The sequence below is a fragment of the Kogia breviceps genome, chromosome 2 (assembly GCF_026419965.1).
Source record: "Kogia breviceps isolate mKogBre1 chromosome 2, mKogBre1 haplotype 1, whole genome shotgun sequence".
In the NCBI taxonomy this organism is placed as follows: domain Eukaryota; kingdom Metazoa; phylum Chordata; class Mammalia; order Artiodactyla; family Physeteridae; genus Kogia; species Kogia breviceps.
The window spans coordinates 61512904-61534170 of NC_081311.1; the positions used below are offsets into that span (position 1 = coordinate 61512904).

At 38.1% G+C, this 21267-nt stretch overlaps 1 protein-coding gene across 3 annotated transcripts in view; it reads left to right on the forward strand.

Annotated features, from left to right (window-relative positions):
* The window catches only part of MICU1 (mitochondrial calcium uptake 1), a 223996-nt gene that overhangs the window by 179131 nt on the left and 23598 nt on the right, over positions 1-21267 (forward strand). For all 3 annotated transcript variants that reach the window (XM_059054213.2, XM_059054212.2, XM_067025421.1), the window contains one exon: positions 11606-11714. In XM_059054213.2, coding sequence (XP_058910196.1) covers positions 11606-11714 — 109 coding nt within the window. The remainder of the gene's footprint in view (positions 1-11605; positions 11715-21267) is intronic.

The window sequence follows — 21267 nt, forward strand, 5'->3', positions numbered from 1 at the left end:
GAATCATCAACACACTATTGGAATTAAGACCACAAGAATAGATGAAGTTGCCCAAGGAGGATATTAAACAGAAAAGAACTATGAGCCAAGGGCAAGATCAAGTAGAACACAAACATTTAAGGAGCTCCAGAATGAAATCTTGAGGAAATGGTTAGAGAAATACCTAGAGGTAGTAGTGAAATCAAAGCCAAGGAAGAAGAGTGTTCATGAACTAGGGGTCTACAGTGTCATATGGGACCGAAAGGGTCCAGTAAAATGGAATGATAAATACCCATTGGTTTTGGCAAAATGGTGACCTTTGGGAGAGCTGTTTTATTTTTTTGTTTGTTTGTTTTTTTTTTTTTTTTTTTTTTTTTTTTTGTGGTATGCGGGCCTCACTGTTGTGGCCTCTCCCGTTGTGGAGCACAGGCTCCGGACGCTCAGGCTCAGCGGCCATGGCTCACGGGCCCAGCCGCTCCGCGGCATGTGGGATCTTCCCAGACCGGGGCACGAACCCGTGTCCCCTGCATCGGCAGGCGGATTCTCAACCACTGCGCCACCAGGGAAGCCCGGGAGAGCTGTTTTATTACACTGGTCCAATTGGAAGGCATATTAGAACAACAAGTAAGGAAGTAGAAAAGAAAGAAAGAGGAAGGAAGAATGGAAAGGAAGCTCCAGAAAGAAGAAATAGCATATGTTTAAAACTCTGAGGCAGTGTATTACTCTGCTTAGGCTGCTATAACAAAATACTACAGACTGGGTGGCTTAAACAAAAGGAATTTCTTTTCTCACAGTTCTGGAGGCTAGAAGACCATGATCAATGTGCCAGCAAACTGGGTTTCTAATGAGGGCTCTCTTCCTGTCCTATAGACAGCCACCTTCTTGCTATGTCCTCACATGATCTTAGTGTTTGTGCAGAGAGAGAGAGCATGCTCTCTAATGTGTCTTCTTATAAGGACACTAATCCTATAGGATCAGGGCCCCAGCCTTGTGACCTCATTTAACCTTAATTATTTTCTTAGAGACCCCATCTCCTAATATAGCCACAATGGGGGTTAAGACTTCAGTGTGTGAGTTTGTGGGGTGGGGGGAACACAAACATTCAGTCCATAACTAGGAGGAAAGATGAATCTGGCATGTGTGAGGAACTAAAAGGGGACTATTGTGGTTGGAGCATACTAACAAAGAGAATAATGGTCTGGGGTGAGGTCTGAGAGGGAGATGGGGGGCAAGAACATTCAGGACCTTCTAGGTGTGGAACAAGGTGGGATTCTATTCATAGTGCAAAGAGAAGCTATTAAAGGGTTGTGATCAGTGAAATGGCATGGTTGTGTGTATGTTTAAAGAGATGACTCTGGTTACTTTATGAAGAGTAGTTTGTAAAGGAGCAAGCGTAGAAGCAAAAAGATTGAGAATAAGATTATTAGAGATTTCAGGAGATGATTGGGCCTTTTTTGAGCAGCATTGAGATTAGAGACCATGGATTTGTGATGACACTTGTCAACACTGCTCTGTGACACCCTTCAGAGCTGTACCTTGTACAGGAAGAGGCAGGTGGTAGAATTGAGCCAGCATTTGGGGTTTTCCAGAGGGTGGGATAAACAAACTGAACCAGAAACTAGTAAAGAGGCCAGATCTCTTAAAGATCTCTCTCTCTCTCTCTCTCTCTCTCTCTCTCTCACACACACACACACACACACACACACACACACACACACGGAGAGAGCAATGCAAGAGCTAGAACCCAGATCTCATTTTCAATTCAATACCCTTTCCACCTGACAACAGTTACCATTTGGCTGTGACTGGGAAACTGACCTGGCACTAAACATGTTCCATGAGGGATTGCCAAGGTAGTGTGGTGTGGTAGACATGGAGCTAGAAGATGAGTTCAAGTCCTGCCTCAGAGATTTCTGTGGACGTTAGACAAATCACTTAACATTCCTGGCCTCATGAATTGAAGAGCCTTATCCTAGATGCAGACTCTAAGCTTTAAGGACTCAGTAACTGAAAATAAGAAATAGGATTGCTAGTGCTTGTCTCCGTTTTCTTAGTTATTAGTCTTCGTGCATGAAATCTTGCATGAATAGCATCGCCCCAAGTTGGTGGAAAACAATTCTTATCAGCTACACTTTTTCCTCCTTGTTTTGGATGTTGAAAAGCTGAACGGACCTCTGAACAGGCTGTGGACTGCAACTGAGACCAGGCTGGATTCTGAGAAAAGTGTCAGCTTCTCTGAGTTCAGTCCAGCCCAAGGTGTTCCCTTGGCTATGGAGGAAGAGACATTAACAGAAAGTGACAGAGGACAATGCTTTTCTCCCAGACAGAACTCCTACACTACCTAGTACTCAGCTCATATCTGTTGGAAATTGTAATTCAGTAAATTAATTGCAAATACGGGTGGATTTTATAGGGAACACTCCTTTCTTTTGACCAGACTTATTTTTAAAGTTTAGTCCACGCATTGATTTGACCTTAAAATAATTATCTATCAATGATAGGCTAATTCATGTTTTGTTGTGAATTTATATTTAAAAGCAATAAATTGGGTGTTGGAGATATCTCCCTTAAATGAATAAAGTATTTTAGCTTTGGCAGGAGTTAATTTAGGACCTGAAGACCTTGCAAAAGAGCCCTGAAATGAAAGGACAGATTTTGTCAGATGATGAAAATCTGGGGTGCTAAATTATTTCTGGCCCAGAATTTCTAGCCTGACTTAGCAGGGTGATTGAGATTGATTGTACTCTCATGTTGATTAAATAGTTTGTGAACATAGCAATTAACTAAAATGAGAGTTAATGAAGGGCCTTTGCTCCTAAGGTTACCAGTCCATCTCTCTGGGACCACTTCCCATTATCGGGGGATCACTGTCTGCTTCCTAATTGCTTCTTTTGTTCCACTTTGGATTTGTTAACATGAAAATGTGTTTTCATTTGGCACATGTTAATCATTTTCTGTGTGGGGTTCTGTACAAAATATGAAACCAGACCTAAAAGATTGAAGGTCCTAGTGGTGGTATTAAATAAATATTTGTGTATTACTTTATGGCCATGCAGTGCTTCACAGCCATTTTTCTTTTTTGTGGTTTCTAACAGCTTTGTTAGATCTCATTTCGCCTTTGAAAATATAGAGACAGAGAGAAAGAGAAATTCATGATCTGATCCACCCAGAGTCTGGACTAATAAAATCCAAGGCTTCCTATTACATATCTTGTCCCTTCTCTAGCAAAATTCTATTTCTCCTAACCATACTCTTCCTCTAAAGCAGTGCTTTAGACCTGGTCTCCCAGTAGGCTGGCTCGGGGAATTTTTCACAAATGTGGTGTTGGGACCCTCTTCAAAGTAACTACATCAGAAGCTCAGTGGGTGAGTCCAGGCATCAATAATTCTTAAAAGTCTCCCCAGGTGATTCTAATGTGCAGTTAGGCTTGCGAGCCACTGCTCTGGAAAGGCCTGCTCCATCAGCGTCTCTAGTTTTGTTCCTGAGTAATAGCTAGAAGAATTGGGGAACCTGCCATGCCTGGAAAAATTACTCTATTCATGCTCTGAGTAACTGCCATGTTTCTTATTTAACAAAGACAGATTTTTTTCTCTCTTTCTTTTTTTGCTTTATGGGAAACATGTTTTGTTTTTGCTTTGTTTTAAAGTTTAGTCCCTATCCTCTATCAGGTTGTCCCCATTCCCCTCGATATCTTTTTTTTTCTGTGACTTTTTCTTCTAGGTCAAATCTGACTCAACTTTAACTTTTTTTTTAACTTTCCATCCTCCACATTACCTTCTTCTCCTCATTAAAAGAAAGACAGTTTTCTGAGACTTCGTAAGTGTAATTCACAGTGCTGGTTCTCTATGGTTAAGAGTGCAGAAACTGCAAACTTTAATAATTTAGCAAATCCACTCAAGGATGAATTGAAAATTATAGTTCAGTGGCAGACATTGCTATGTTCAAGACACAGAGCCAGGTGCTGTGAGAAAGATAAAAGATAAAACCATAACCTATCTGTAATAGTTTAGTAAAAAATAAAATAGATGTATGCAAAGAACTATATAATTTCATATTCAGTATTTATTGAGCACCCACCATGTGCCAGGCACTCTTCTACATATTGGGAATACAGGAATGAGCAAAATCAAGTCTCTGCCCTCAAGTGGAGGGAGACAGATAATAAATAATTATGGTACAAGACAACTCACTCAACTCTGAGCCTCTTGAGAGCACTGTCTTACTCATCTTTGCCATCCTCTATACGATGTTTCATAGGCAAATGTTTGTCAAATGCATTGATGAATGTATATTAAGTACCCTAATAAAGATAATGAGATCTTTTGGGAGCACCAATGAGAAAGATTAGAACCAGCTGAAGAGACTGAGTAAGAATTCTTGTACCTTGGAGGAGGTACAATTTGAACTTTGCCTGAAAGGCAGAGTAGGATTTTGACAAACAGAGGTTATAAAGGTATTTGCTTTTGCTATGTGTTTCCTCTTACAGCCCTATCCTCAACAGTCTTTGTATATAGCATTGCTTATTAATCTTGCTACTAGCCATTAAGTAGGGTTAGTACTTATCAAACAATTTTAATAAAACTATTAGGTTATTAACTTTTCATGTTTTCTGTAGATAATATTCATGTGGGCTCCCCTGTTCACATATTCTCACAGATATTTGAGAGGTGAACCACATTGTGGTCTTCAGAGGATATCAGATTCTAGAAACATTGCTAGTAGAGCCCTTGAAAAACTCTAACTGCAATTATTGGGTGCCGACCAAAGCCACTATGTATAGCACCCGAGGTGTGACCTTTAAACTAAAAAAAGATTAGAACTCTACCAATTTGCTTTGTTTTACTGATTAGCTTTGAAACCTTTACTTCCCCCAAAGGAATACTAAACTGTGAATTACTATTAAGAGATTTAATTTTATGGATTTTTTCCCCTATTTTATTTTTGGTTTTCCACACACACAATTAGTTTCATATACCTCAACCTTTTCCCTATTTCCTATCCCTCAAGGCCCTACACATACCAGAGAAGAGAATGTACTTCAGAGCATAACTGAGTAAATTCACTGCCGCTGGCTCTGTAGTAATGAGCCTGCCAGCTTACTAAGGACTTTGCCCTACTATTTACTGAGTACTTTTTATGTACGAGGCATTTTACTTATCTTCCCCCTAATTATCACATCCTGCTTGGTGGATAGAATCCCCATTTTTGAGAGGAAAAATACTTTTTCTGAGCCTTAGTTATTTGTCTCAGATCACACAGTGTCTTAAGAGATGGCACTAGGATTCACAGCCAGGACTGTCTCATTCCAGAGTCCATAATCTTCCTACTAATGAACCTGTTTATTATCACTGTTTATTCTCCATTATTTGAATAAGCAGAAAGGTTTAGAGGAAACAAGAAAAACAATGTTGCTATACTCTAGCCTATAGGTTCTTAGTGAGATAGCTAGAAAGGTAAATTATGGAATCAGGTTGTAGAGGACCTTGTACACTAGGCTAAGAAGTTTGCGGTCTTTCCAGTTGACAGTGGGTGTCATTGATGTTTTGTCAGCAGGAGGAATGAACGTATGAAGAAAGTGATGTTTCAGGACTATTAGATTCTTATAGAAATGTAAGTAATGGAAATGGTGTAATTTCCCCCTGCTGCCAGACACCAACCAGTTGAAGAAAAGTCTGGGCTTTGCAATGGGGAAATGCTTTACTGGAGCAAGACAAGTACAGAAACATCTCTGAAAAGGTACCCAAGAAATTGGTGACAGTGACCACATGTAGGGAGGGAGACTGGATGACAGGGGGAAGGGAAGAATTACTTGGTACTATGTAACATTTTGTACCATATCCATATATTACCTGGTGTAAAAATAATTTAAATGTTTTTAAAAACTAAGCAGAAAATGGAGCAGATGAGAGATTAGATTGGTGAGAAACATAGCATATAAGGAAGAAGGAAGGAGACTTATTTTTTTAATGGGCTACAGAGGGAGCTCAGGCAATTAGATTGATTCTTGGCAGATGGATTTGCTATGACCAATTAAAAGACAAGGCAAGGAATCATCGTTACAATATGTTTGTACTACCTATGGCCTGTCAGCATTAGATATCTGGCTTTAGAGCTGACTCCAGAGGAAGCCAAATTTTCCTTCCCTCTCTTCTCATTCTACTATAACTGCTTTTTATTTTTTAAAGGTTTTATTGAGGTATAATCTGTATATCATAAAGTATATATAAATTATTTTAAGTGTACAATTCACCAATTTACCCATCAATGATTTTTAGTAAATTTACAGAGTTAGGCAATCATCACTGCAATCTAGTTTTAGAAGATTTCCATCACCCCAGAAAGATCCCTCATGCTAGTTTGCAGTCAATCCCCATTTCTGCCGTAGCCTTACACGGCCATAAATCTTCCTCTGTCTCTAAAGATTTGCCTTTTCTGGAAATTTCATATAAATGCATTCATATAATAATGTAGTCATTTGCACTAGCTTGTTATGTTAATCACTTTGATGTTTGGGTTCCATAAAGTTCAGCAAAAAAACCTTCTTGACTGTATTTCCACATGTGATTCTCTACTTAAACATAACAAAAGCATATTCTGTTTTAAAACAAATTGTGATGGGTGATGAAAAATGGATACTGTACAATAATGTGGAACGGAAGAGATCATGGGGTAAGCTAAATGAACCACCACCAACCGCACCAAAGGCCCATCTTCATCCAAAGAAGGTGATGTGTATATATGGTGGGATTGGAAGGGGGTCCTCTATTATGAGCTCCTTCCGGAAAAGCAAACGATTAATTACAACAAGTGCTGCTCCCAACTAGAACAACTGAAAGCAGCACTCGACGAAAAGCATCCAGAATTAGTCAACAGAAAACACATAATCTTCCATCAGGATAACGCAAGACCGCATGTTCCTTTGATGACCAGGCAAAAACTGTTACGGTTTGGCTGGGAAGTTCCAATTCATCTGGCATATTCACCAGACATTACACCTTCGGATTTCCATTTATTCAGATCTAAATGGAAAAAATTTCAGTTCCCTGGAAGACTATAAAAGGCACCTGGAACAGTTCTTTGCTCAAAAAGATAAAAAGTTTTGGGAAGGGACTTCCCTGGTGGTGCAGTGGTTAAGAATCCGCCTGCCAATGCAGGGGACACGGGTTCGATCCCTGGTCTGGGAAGATCCCACATGACACAGAGCAACTAAGCCCATGCTCTACAACTACTGAAGCCCATGCACTCTTGAGCCAGTGTGCTGCAATTACTGAAGCCCACGCACCTAGAGCCCGTGCTGCACAACAAGAGAAGCCACCGCACTGCAACGAAGAGTAGCCCCCACTCACCGCAACTACAGAAAGCCCATGCACAGCAATGAAAACTGAATGCAGACAAAAAAAAAGTTTTGGGCAGATGGAATTATGAAGTTGCCTGAAAAATGGCAGAAGGTAATGGAACAAAATGGTGAATATATTGGTCAATAAAATTTGTGGTGAAAATGAAAAATGTGTCTTTTATTTTTACTTGAAAACCGAAGGCACTTTTGGCCAACCCAAAAATAAGTATGTAGTGGTATCTCATTGTGATTTTAATTTGCATTTCCCTAATGAATGATGATCCGGAGCATTGTTTCATGTACTTACTAACCATTCATATATCTTGTTTGGAAGATGTCTATTCAAATCTTTTTTTAAAATTGGGTTATTATTATGATCTCTTGAGTTGTAAGAGTTCTTTATATAATTCTGGATACAAATCCTTTACCAGATATATGATTTTTAAATATTTTCTCACAGTTTGTGATTTGTCTATTTTCTCAGTATTTTGAAGCACAAAAGTTTTTAATCTTGATGAAATCTACTTTATCAGTTCTTTTTCTTTTATGGATTGTGCATTTGGTGTCATATCTAAAAACTCTTTTCCTTACCCAAGGTCATGAAGATTTTCTGTTTTCTCTTAAACATTTTATCAGTTGATTTTAGTTTTTTGTGTGTGTGTGGTACGCGGGCCTCTCACTGTTGTGGCCTCTCCCGTTGCGGAGTACAGGCTCTGGACGCACAGGCCCAGCGGCCATGGCTCACGGGCCCAGCCGCTCTGCGGCATGTGGGATCTTCCCGAACCGGGGCACGAACCCGTGTTCCCTGCATCGGCAGGTGGATTCTCGACCACTGCGCCACCAGGGAAGCCCTGATTTTAGTTTTGAAAGGCAATTCTATTTGCTCGTTTAACAACTTCTCTAATGTTAAATTCATTTTTAAACAACATAAAGAAGTACTTCTATTGTCAAAGTACTGTTAATTTTATCTTCTTTTTTTAGTCATTTAGAACCCAGTCTTATATATTTTCTTCTTTCCAAAGATAGATAGATAACTGGTTTGTTGAACAGTTAGTCACAATAAAATAACTCCTGCTTCTTCCACTTCCCCATAGTATGTCAAAAAAAAAAAAAAATCCCTTTAATGCCAAGCCTCAGAGAAGGATATTTCCTTTTCACTACTATGTCTGCAGTTCAAGTCACCTGACAATAGATTGTGCTTAAACTGTAGCCTTCTAAGTCTGAGCAACTCAACTTGCAAAAAGCCGATCTTTGCACTTTCTATCCGCGAACCTCATGCTATAGTCTTATTCTAGCTTTATTCTAATAGACCTCTGGATTTTTTACTAAGGTAATTACCAAGAAATCAGAATTTCGTGAATGGCATCATCTTTTCTTTAAGGAGGCCCGTGTCCAATGCAATTTTATTTTCCTCACTGTTCCTGGCATAGTGCTCAATAAATATTTTTTATTATATCTATGTAATAAAAGGCAAAATGTTACACATTTTTATTTAATAATGGCATAGTGTGAGTTGTATTCCACTGTTTTTCTAAATCATCAAATGAATAACCATTCAGTTCAGATTCTTCTATCTGTTCTCAAATAATTCTCAACATAAGCACTGTGGTCTTGAGCATTTGATGTTTCACAATACATTAACTAACATACATCAGAGGTTGTTTATCAGAGTGGGATGAAATTCCTTTACCAAGCCCTTTCTGTTTTAGGAATTTTATGTCAACCTTTTAGCCTTAAAAACCCTTTCATAACTCAAACCCCTATCCTTACCTCGCCTGTGGAAATTCACACCCTAATTTTAAAAAGTAGAAAAGATTTAGCTGTAGTTTTTAAAAATTGTGGTAAAATATACATAACAAAATTTACCATTTAAACCATTTTTAAATGGTTTAGTAGCAGTAAGTACATTCACAGTGCTGTGCAAAGAACACCACCACCATTCATCCCCAGAACTTTTTTCATCTTCCCAAACTGAAACTCCATACCCATTAAACAATAATTCCCCATTATCCCCTGCCGCCCACCCCTAGAAACCACCATTCTACTCTCTGTCTCTATGAATTTAACTGCTCTAGGTACCTCGTATAAGTGGAATCATACAGCATTTGTCCTTCTGTGACTGGATTATTTCCCTTGGCATAATGTCTTCAAGGTTCATCCTTGTAGCATGTATCAGAATGTCTTTCCTTTTAAAGGCTGAATACTATTCCATTATATGTATACACCACATTCTGTTTATCCATTCATATATCAATGGACACTTGGGTTGTTCCCACCTCTGCACACCTTTAATGGAGAGGAAGAGAAGATGGTATTAGTGTATCCACCCGCAAGCAGGTGATATTGTAAAACCTGTGCTTCTGATCCAGTGTAATTCTTCCCTCTTACAATGTTGTTTCTAGCCTAGTGCTTACATTAGATAGCATACTATGGCATTTGTACAAGGAATGAACCCTACCTCTGAGAATGACCTTAAGAGAATGACCTCAAGTTGGGGCAGAATTATTTAATATAGGCCTTTTTCACTGCCATACTATGGCATTTGTACAAGGAATGAACCCTACCTCTGAGAATGACCTTAAGAGAATGACCTCAAGTTGGGGCAGAATTATTTAATATAGGCCTTTTTCACTGCCAGAAGTTATGGAGCTTGGTATATAGTAGTTGCTCCATAAATGTTTGAATGAATGCTTAAATACAGATGGACAACCGTTCATAATTGCCAAAAACTGGAAATAGCCCAAATAGAACAGATAGTCACACGATGGAATACTTACAGCAATAAAAATGAATGAACTACAGATATACACAAAAACATCGAAAAATCTTAAAGAGAGAATCCATATATAATAGAATACATATTGCATGGTTCCATTTATAAAATTAAACAGACATACTTAAACTCCTTAAACATATGTCTAAGGATGCATAAATACATAGTAAAGCTATTTTTTATGAAAAGCAAGGAAATGAATATCCTAAAAGTCGCAGTAGTTATCACTGGGAGAAGAGGCTCATAACTGGGAAGGGTCATGTTGGGGAAGAGAGGGAGATTTCTGGGATGCTGATAATTGTCTGTTTCTTGACCTGAGTTGAGATTTTATGGGTGTTCATTTTACAACAGTTTGTTTTATGTGCCTTTCTATATGGTCATCATATTCCACAGTTTAAAAAATTTTAAGTTCTATGATTCTAAGGAGAAAAACTAAAAAGATCATGTGACACAATCATACACACAGTATTTTAGCTTTTAGTTTGATTTGATAAAATGAGAAAGATACCATTGGCCAGTTTGGAGAGTACCAGGAAAGTGCTATAGATTGTCTATATTAAGGTTTCCTTTTTACTGAGTTACTGATGTGGATTCCTGGGCTCTGTAGTTTGAGGAAATGGAGATCAGAAGAGGATCAGTACTGAGTAGAAGCCCGTCAACATCTGCAGTCCATTAAAGGACCTGATGCTTCATTAGAAGGCGTTAACCTCAGTGTCTCCCCAGTGGTACTCACTTCTTAGAGATTGTATTCATTTCCATCACAGCATGATGTGTGAGAAATGGGAAACAGGCATATAGGACAAATCTTCCTCCCTCTAATCCCCATTTATCCAGCTACTCTCTTGAGCCATCATAGCAAGTAGCATCAAAGATCAGCAAATCTTTGACCAGCTTTTGAAAAGAATTTCCTCATTCACAGACTTTCATCAGATTAAAGTTACATGGCAAATTGCTTCATTAGTAGCTTTTAAATTGAGATAGTGAACAACGTTCCCAGTTGCTTGGGTTCTGCTAAATGCTGAAACCGTTCCCGACTTTGTATGTTACTGACTTTGGTGGTTCTTCAATTAGCTTAAGCCTCAAAAAGCTTGACTGGCCTATGAGTAGATTATTAAAATGAAAGTCCTGATGGGTCTTACTTGTTAAGATGTATAACAGATCAAGTGGCTACAGCTCATCTAGGAAGTGTCACAACAGATATTGTGACTAATTGGAGGGTATAGTTAGAAATATTTTCTTTAAAGATAAAGATATCCAGCCATAACTTTAAACAGCTTCATGTCAAATTTTACATATGAGGAGAAAGCAATTAGCCAACGTGCATTTCTCAGGGTAAAATACCAGAGTTTTGTTCCCCTGTTGTGTGCAAATTTGACATTCCTTGACTAATTTGTTGAGTCTCTGTTCTAGACATAGCATAAATTTCTGATTTATAGGCATGACTAACTGCCTAGTTTTCTGCATTTTTATGCTGCTTTTTGTGCAGGTTCCTGCCTTAACTGTCTTTCTTCTTTCAGGGTCTGACATTTCAGGAAGTGGAGAACTTCTTTACTTTCTTAAAGAACATTAATGATGTAGACACTGCATTGAGCTTTTACCATATGGCTGGAGCATCTCTTGATAAAGGTAATGAAACCCCCAATTTTTTTCTTGACACTATAAACACTGAATCTGTAATCTATTAGGTGACTACTCATCCTTAACAGTAATATGTGAATTTTTCTTGACATTGTTTTTTGATTTGTTTTGTTGACACTTGTACGAGCCTTGCATTTCACCCTGAGAGGCCAAATTCAGCACATATATTGTCTTGTGCTAAAGGCTATATAGTCAAGGCAGATTCCCATCTTTAAATGATTAGTCTTGGAAACAGGCATCTAAGCTGAGGCACAGTGAATGAAATTCAGAAATTCTCTCTTTAGAGCCAGAGTTATGACATATATAATGTGAAGCTAAAGTTGCTGTTCATTTTAATTCATTCTTTGTTGAGAAGGAATGGTTTGGTTTGCTTTTCATGTTAAAGTTTTTGTGTTTTTCTTTAAAAGATAAAATCATGATTCTGAAAATAGCACCCCCTATTGGCTTACTTCATACAAATTCAGTTCCAGTTTGTACAGTCAATGTGAGAGAGCAGAGGAATTGAAAACAGTTTTTTCCCCAATATTTTATTATGAAAAATTTCAAACATACATAACAGTTGAAATAATTATTCAGATAACATCCATATATCCACCTCAATGAATAGTTTGCTATATTTCCCGGATAGAATATCTATGCATATATTCATCCTTATGATTATCAATCTCTCTCTTTTTTTTTTTTTTTTGTGGTACGTAGGCCTCTCACTGTTGTGGCCTCTCCCGTTGCGGAGCACAGGCTCCGGACGCACAGGCTCAGCGGACATGGCTCACGGGCCTAGCCGCTCCACGGCATGTGGGATCTTCCTGGACCGGGGCATGAACCCGTGTCCCCTGCATCGGCGGGGGACTCTCAACCACTGTGCCACCAGGGAAGCCCTCTCTTACTTTTTGACGCATTCAAAGTTAAGTTAGAGACATAAGTACTTCACTCTCGAATACTTCAGGATGAATATTAACTGAAGTTCAGTAGTTTTTTACAATTCCCTTGTGCCCTTTCACAGTCAATTTCTGCCCCGGTTATCACAAGGCAATCTTAATTCTGTGTATTTTTCCACCATAGATTAATTTTGTTTGTTTTAGAACTTCACACAAATGGAATTTACAATGTACACTCTTTCTAAAGTTTCTCTCAGCGTGTGCTTGAGATCCACCCATGTTGTTGCACGTACAGTAGTTTGTTCCTTTTTTATGAATAGTAATCCGTTGTATGAATACAGCACAATTTGTTTATCCACTCTTCTGTTGGACACCTTAGCTGTTTCTAGTTATTGGCTATCTTGAATCAAGCCACTATGAACATTCATGTGTTAGTCTTTTTGAGGACATGTATGTTCATTTTTCTTGGATAAATTACTGTGTCCAGAGAAAGGTATTTCATTTATAAAAAAAATTTTCAGACCCTTTTTCACAGTGAATTTTTTTTATACTCCCACTAACAATGTACAGCAGTTCAAGTGGTTCCACATTCTTGTCAGCAGTTGGTGGTATCAGTCTTTTTTAACTTTTGTGATTCTGGAATGTATATAAAGGTATCTCGTGTTTGGTTTCTTTAATATATTTTTTTATTTTTGGCTGCATCAGGTCTTTGTTGCAGCACGTGGGATCTTCGTTGTGGCATGCAGGATCTTTCATTGAGGCACACAGGCTCTTCATTGAGGTGTGCGGGCTTCTCTCACTAGTTGTGGCACCCAGGCTCAGTAGTTGCAGCACACAGGCTCAGTATTTGCAGTGCGAAGACTCTCTGGTTGTGGCACACAGGCTCCAGAGTGCGTGGGCTCTGTAGTTGTGGCACATGGGCTCCAAAGCACATGAGCTCTGGAGTTGCGGCACTCAGGCTCTCTAGCTGTGGCTTGCATGCTCAGTAGTTGTAGCGTGTTGGCTTAGCTGCACTGTGGTATATGGGATCTTAGTTCCCCAACCAGGGATCGAACCCACGTCCCCTGCATTGGAAGGCAGATTCTTAACAACTGGACCACCAGGGAAGTCCCCTCATTGTGTTATTAATTTGTACTTCTCTGATGACCTCTGCTATTGAGCAACTTTTTGTGTTCTCATCATTGAGATATCTTCTTTGGTGAAGTGTCTGTTCAAATTTTTTACCCATTTTTATAAGTTTGCTTGTCTTATTGAATTGTGGACGTTCTTGATATATTCTAATATAAGTCCTGTATCAGATTTATATTTTGTGAAAGCTTCCTAGTCTGTGGCTTGCCTATTCATTTTCTTAATGGGGTCTTTTTTTTTTAACATCTTTATTGGAGTATAATTGCTTTACAATGGTGTGTTAGTTTCTGCTTTATAACAAAGTGAATTAGCTATACATATACATATATCCCCATATCTCCTCCCTCTTGCGTCTCCCTCCCACCCTCCCTATCCCACCCCTCTAGGTGGTCACAAAGCACCAAGCTGATCTCCCAGTGCTATGCGACTGCTTTCCACTAGCAATCTATTTTACATTTGGTAGTGTATATATGTCCATGCCACTCTCTCACTTTGTCCCAGCTTACCCTTCCCCCTCCCTGTGTCCTCAAGTCCATTCTCTATGTCTGTGTCTTTATTCCTGTCCTGCCCCTAGGTTCTTCAGAATCTTTTTTTTTTTTTAGATTCCATATATATGTGTTAGCATACAGTATTCAAATACATAGGTATTCAGAGTTTGTGTTTTATCTTGAGTGAATTTTAATACATTGGTTTTTTTTAGGAATTTGACCATTTTGTCTGTTATTTAATTTATTGACATAAAGCTGTTCATAATATTCCATCATTATCCTTTTAATATCTATGGATTCTATAAAATCTGAAATCTTACCTTTTACTCCTAACATTGATGAATTATGTCTTCTCTCTCTCCCTCTTTTTTTCTTTTCTTATTTAATCTACCTAGGGGGTTAGCAATTTTGTTAAGTTTTTCAAAGGAACAATTCTTGACTTTGTTAATTTTCTCTCTGTTTTTTTCTATTGCATTGATTTCTGCTCATATCTTTATTATTTCCTTCCTTCTACGTATTTGCAGTATGCATTACTTTCCTTTTCTTTTTTTAGCTTGTTAACATGGAACTTTACCTACCTTTTCTAAGATAAGCTTTTTTTTTTTTTTTTTTTTTTGGTCTGTGTTGGATCTTTGTTTCTGCAAGTGAGCTTTCTCTAGTTGCGGTGAGCAGGGGCCACTCTTCGTTGCAGTGCGTGGGCTTCCCATTGCATTGGCTTCTCTTCTTGCAGAGCATGGGCTCTAGGTGCACAGGCTTCAGTAGTTGTGGCTCTCGGGCTCTAGAGCACAGGCTCAATAGTTGTGGCACACGGGCTCAGTTGCTCCACAGCATATGGGATCCTCCCCGACCAGGGCTCGAACCTGTGTCGCCTGCATTGGCAGGCGGATCCTTAACCACTGCACCACCAGGGAAGCCCTAAGATAAGCTTTTGAGGCTATATATTTTGTTCTAAACATCACTTTATCTATATTTTGATATGTTGTATTTTCATCATCATTCTGTTTGAAATATTTTCTGATTTTCCCCATGATCTTTGGTGACTCATGTTATTTAAAGATGTTTTTTAATTTCCAAGTATTTTGTTTTTTCTAGAGACATTCTTGTTTTTAATTTCTAATTTAATTCCATTGTGGTCAGACAACACACTCCATAAAATTTCAATTCATTAAAATGGATTGAGACTTGTTTTACAGCCCAGCATATGGTCAGTTTTTTGATAAATATTTCATATACATTTGAAAAGAATGTGCATTCTACGCTTTTGAATATCGTGTTATAAAAATGTCAATTAGGTCAGGGTGGTTGATAGTGTTCAGATCTTATATGTCCTTACTGAATTTTTGGCTAGTTGTTCTATCAGTTAATGAGAATGGAATGTTAAAATCTCCAAGTATGATGTGTGAATTTGTCTGTTTTTCCCTTTATTTTTTTTCATATCTCCAGGATTTAATCAAGGATCTCATACTTTATTTTATTTTATTTATTTTTTATACAGCAGTTTCTTGTTAGTTATCTATTTTATACATATTAGTGTATATATGTCAATCCCAATCTCCCAATTCATTCCACCACCACCACCACCCCAGCCACTTTCCCCCCTTGGTGTCCATACGTTTGTTCTCTACATCTGTGTCTCTATTTCTGCCTTGCAAACCAGTTCATCTGTACCACTTTTCTAGAGTCCACATATATATGTTAATATATGATATTTGTTTTTCTCTTTCTGACTTCCTTCACTCTGTATGACAGTCCATAGGTCCATCCACATCTCTACAAATGACCCACTTTGGTTCCTTTTCATGGCTGAGTAATATTCCATTGTATATATATACCAAATCTTCTTTATCTATTCGTCTGTCGATGTTGCTTTCATGACCTGGCTATAGTAAATAGTGCTGCAATGAACATTGAGGTGCATGTGTCTTTTTGAATTATGGTTTTCTCTGGGTATATGCCCAGTAGTGGGATTGCTGGGTCATATGGTAATTCTATTTTTAGTATTTTAAGGAACCTCCATACTGTTCTCCATAGCGGCTGTATCAATTTACATTCCCACCAACAGTGCAAGAGGGTTCCCTTTTCTCCACACCCTCTCCAGCATTTGTTGTTTGTAGATTTTCTGATGATGCCCATTCTAACTGGTGTGAGGTGATACTTCATTGTAGTTTTGATTTGCATTTCTCTAATAATTAGTGATGTTGAGCAGCTTTTCATGTGCTTCTTGGCCATCTGTATGTCTTCTTTGGAGAGATGTCTACTTAGGTCTTCTGCCCATTTTTTGATTGGGTTGTTTGTTTTTTTAATATTCAGCTGCATGTGCTATTTATATATGCTGGAGATTAATTCTTTGTCCATTGATTCGTTTGCAAATATTTTCCCCATTCTGAAGGTTGTCTTTTTATCTTATTTATAGTTGCCTTTGCTGTGCAAAAGCTTTTAAGTTTCTTTAGGTCCCATTTGTTTATTTTTGTTTTTATTTCCATTACTTTAGGAGGTGGATCAAAAAAGATCTTGCTGTGATTTATGTCAAAGAGTGTTCTTCCTATGTTTTCCTCTAAGAGTTTTATAGTGTCTGGGCTTACATTTAGGTCTCTAATCCATTTTGAGTTTATTTTTGTGTATGGTGTTAGAGAGTGTTCTAATTTCATTCTTTTACATGTAGCTGTCCAGTTTTCCCAGCACCACTTATTGAAGAGACTGTCTTTTCTCCATTGTATATCCTTGCCTCCTTTGTCATAGATTAGTTGACCATAGGTGCTGGGTTTATCTCTGGGCTTTTTATCCTGCTCCGTTGATCTATATTTCTTATTTTCTGCCAGTACCATATTGTCTTGATTACTATAGCCTTGTAGTCTGAAGTGAGGGAGTCTGATTCCTTCAGCTCTGTTTCTTTCCCCTCAAGATTGCTTTGGCTATTCGGGGTCTTTTGTATCTCCATACAACTTTTAAGATTTTTTGTTCTAGTTCTGTAAAAAATGCCATTGGTAATTTGATAGGGATTGCATTGACTCTGTAGATTGCTTTGGATAGTATAGTAATTTTCACAATATTGATTCTTCCAATCCAAGAACATGGTATATCTCTCCATCTGTTTGTGTCATCTTTGATTTCTTTCATCGGTGTCTTATAGTTTTCTGAGTACAGGTCTTTTACCTCCTTAGGTAGGTTTATTCGTAGGTATTTTATTCTTTTTGTTGCAATGGTAAATGGGACTGTGTCCTTAATTTCTCTTTCTGATCTTTCATTGTTAGTGTATAGGAATGCAATAGATTTCTGTGCACTAATTTTGTATCCTGCAACTTTACAAATTCATTGATTAGCTCTAGTAGTTTTCTGGTGGCATCTTTAGAATTCTCTATGTATAGTATCATGTCATCTGCAAACAGTGACAGCTTTACTTCTTCTTTTCCAACTTGTATTCCTTTTATTTCTTTTTCTTCTCTGATTGCTGTGGCTAGGACTTCCAAAACTATGTTGAATAATAGTGGCGAGAGTGGACATCCTTGTCTTGTTCCTGATCTTAGGGGAAATGTTTTCAGTTTTTTACCATTGAGAATGATGTTTGCTGTGATTTTGTCATATATGGCCTTTATTATGTTGAGGTAGATTCCCTCTGTGCCCGCTTTCTGGAGAGTTTTTTATTATAAATGGGTATTGAATTTTGTCAAAAGCTATTTCTGCATCTATTGAGATGATCATATGGTTTTTATTCTTCAATTTGCTAATATGGTATATCACATTGATTGATTTGTGTATATTGAAGAGTCCTTGCATCCCTGGGATAAATCCCACTTGATCATGGTGTATGATCCTTTTAATGTGTTGTTGGATTCCATTTGCTTGTATTTTGTTGAGGATTTTTTCATCTATATTCATCAGTGATATTGGTCTGTAATTTTCTTTTTTGTACTATTTCTGTCTGGTTTGGGTATCAGAGTGATGGTGGCCTTGAAGAATGCGTTTGGGAGTGTTCCTCCCTCTGCTATATTTTGGAACAGTTTGAGAAGGATGGGTGTTAGCTCTTCTCTAAATGTTTGATAGAATTCACCTGTGAAGCCATCTGGTCCTGGACTTCTGTTTGTTGGAAGATTTTTAATCACAGTTTCAATTTCATTGCTTGAGATTGGTCTGTTCATATTTTCTATTTCTTCCTGATTCAGTCTTGGAAGGTTATATCTTTCTAAGAATTTGTCCATTTCTTTCATTTTGTCCATTTTACTGGGATAGAGTTGCTTGTAGTAGTCTCTTAGGATGCTTTATATTTCTGCGGTGTTCATTGTAACGTCTCCTTTTTCATTTCTAATTTTATTGAGTCCTCTCCTTTTTCTTTATGAGTCTTGCTAAAGGTTTATCAATTTTGTTTATCTTCTCAAAGAACTAGCATTTAGTTTTATTGATCTTTGCTATTGTTTTCTTTGTTTCTGTTTCACTTATTTCTGCTCTAATGTTTATGATTTCTTTTCTTCTCCTGACTTTGAGTTTTGTTTATTCTTCTTTCTCTAGTTCCTTTAGGTGTAAGGTTAGATTGTTTGAGATTTTTCTTATTTCTTGAGGTAGGATTGTACTGATATGAACTTCCCTCTTAGAACTGCTTTTGCTGCATCCCATAGGTTTTTGATTGCCATGTTTTCATTGTCATTTGTCTCTAGGTATTTTTTGATTTCCTCTTTGATTTCTTCAGTGATCTCTTGGTTATTTAGTAACGTATTGTTTAGCCTCCATGTGTTTGTGTTTTTTACATTTTTTCCCCAAAACTGATTTCTAATCTCATAGCGTTGTGGTTGTAAAAGGTGCTTGATATGATTTCAGTTTTCTTACATTTACCAAGGCTTGATTTGTGACCCAAGATGTGATCTATCCTGGAGAATGTTCCATGTGCACTTGAGGAGAAAGTGTAATCTGCTGTTTTTGGATGGAATGTCCTATAAATATCAATTAAATCTATCTGATCTATTGTGTCATTTAAAGCTTGTGTTTCCTTATTAATTTTCTTTCTGGATGATCCATCCATTGGTGTAAGTGAGGTGTTAAAGTTCCCCACTATTATTGTGTTACTGTCGATTTCCTCTTTTATAGCTGTTAGCATTTGCCTTTGTATTGAGGTGTTCCTATGTTGGTTGCATATATATTTATAATTGTTATATCTTCTTCTTGGATTGATCCCTTGATCATTATGGAGTGTCCTTCCTTGTCTCTTGTAACATTCTTTTTTTTTTTTTTTTCTTTTTTTGACTGTACGCGGGCCTCTCACTGTTGTGGCCTCTCCCGTTGCGGAGCACAGGCTCTGGACGCGCAGGCTCAGTGGCCACGACTCACAGGCCCAGCTGCTCCGTGGCATGTGGGATCCTCCTGGACCGGGGCATGAACCCGTGTCCCCTGCATCAGCAGGCGGACTCTCAACCACTGCGCCACCAGGGAAGCCCTCTTGTAACATTCTTTATTTTAAAGTCTATTTTATCTGATATGAGTATTGCTACTCCAGGTTTCTTTTGATTTCCATTTGCATGGAATATCTTTTTCCATCCCCTCACTTTCAGTTGGTATGTGTCCCTAGGTCTGAAGTGGGTCTCTTGTAGACAGCATATATATGGGTCTTGCTGTTATTTTTTAAAAATTTATTAATTTATTATTTATTTTTGGTGTGTTGGGTCTTTGTTTCTGTGCGAGGGCTTTCTCTAGTTGTGGCAAGCGGGGGCCACTCTTCATCGCGGTGCGTGGGCCTCTCACTATCGTGACCTCTCTTGTTGCGGAGCACAGGCTCCATATGCACAGGCTTAGTAGTTGTGGCTCACGGGCCTAGTTGCTCCACGGCACGTGGGATCTTCCCAGACCAGGGCTCGAACCCGTGTCCCCTGCATTGGCAGGCAGGTTCTCAACCACTGCGACACCAGGGAAGCCCTGAGTCTTGTTTTTGTATGCATTCAGCATACAAAAGTCCTGCAAATCAAATCCCACAAGCCTTCAAAGTCTGATTCTCTAGGAATTCCTCCTCCAGTTGCTGAACCCCCTGGTTGGGAAGCCTGACGTGGGGCTTAGAACCTTCACTCCAGTGGGTGGACTTCTGTGGTATAAGTGTTCTCCAGTTTGTGAGTCACCCACCCAGCAGTTATGGGATTTTATTATCTTGTAATTGCACCCCTCCTACTGTCTCATTGAGGCTTCTCCTTTGTCTTTGGATGTGGGGTATCATTTTTGATGAGTTCCAGTGTCTTCCTGTTGATGATTGTTCAGCAGTTAATTGTGATTCCGGTGCTCTCACAAGCGGGACTGAGAACATGTCCTCCTACTCTGCCATCTTGAACCAGTCTCATCTGTTTTTCCCTTTAAATGATGTCAGTCTTTGCTTCATTAATTTTGAGCTCTGGTATTAAGTGCATACATACTTAATGATTATGATTATTGTCTTTTCCTGATGAACTGGCCATTTTATCATTATGAAATATTCCCCCTTTATGTTTAGTAATATACCTTTTCTTGAAGTCTATTTTGTCTGGTACTGATTTAATTACTCCAGCTCTTTGGGTAGTTATTGTTTGCATGGTATGTCTTCCTCTATTCTTTTATGTTAAACCTATCTCTGTCTTTAAGGTATATCTCTTCTAGACATAGAGTTGGGTCTAGTGGCCTTTTAGCTATACTTTTTTGCATTTTATATTTTAGTGGTTTCTCTAGAAATTATAACTTTTCATGGTTTACTTAAAGTTAATATTGTACCACTTCAGGTGAAATGTAAGAACCTTGCATTCATACAGTTCTATTTACCATCATCCCATCCTTTATGGTATAGTTGTCATTTTGTATTTCCTCTGTATATGTTATAATTCCTATCATATAATGTTAGGATGTTTGTTTTCAACAATTATATTTTTCAGTAAATTAACAGAAAAAATAATTTTTATACTTAGCCACATTTACCATTTATTCATACTTACCATTTTGAGTGTTTTTCATTTATTTCTGAATATCTAAAATTTTATCTGGTATCACTTCCCATCAGTTTGAAGAAGTTCCTTTATCATTTATGGTACAAATCTGCTGGCAGTGAAT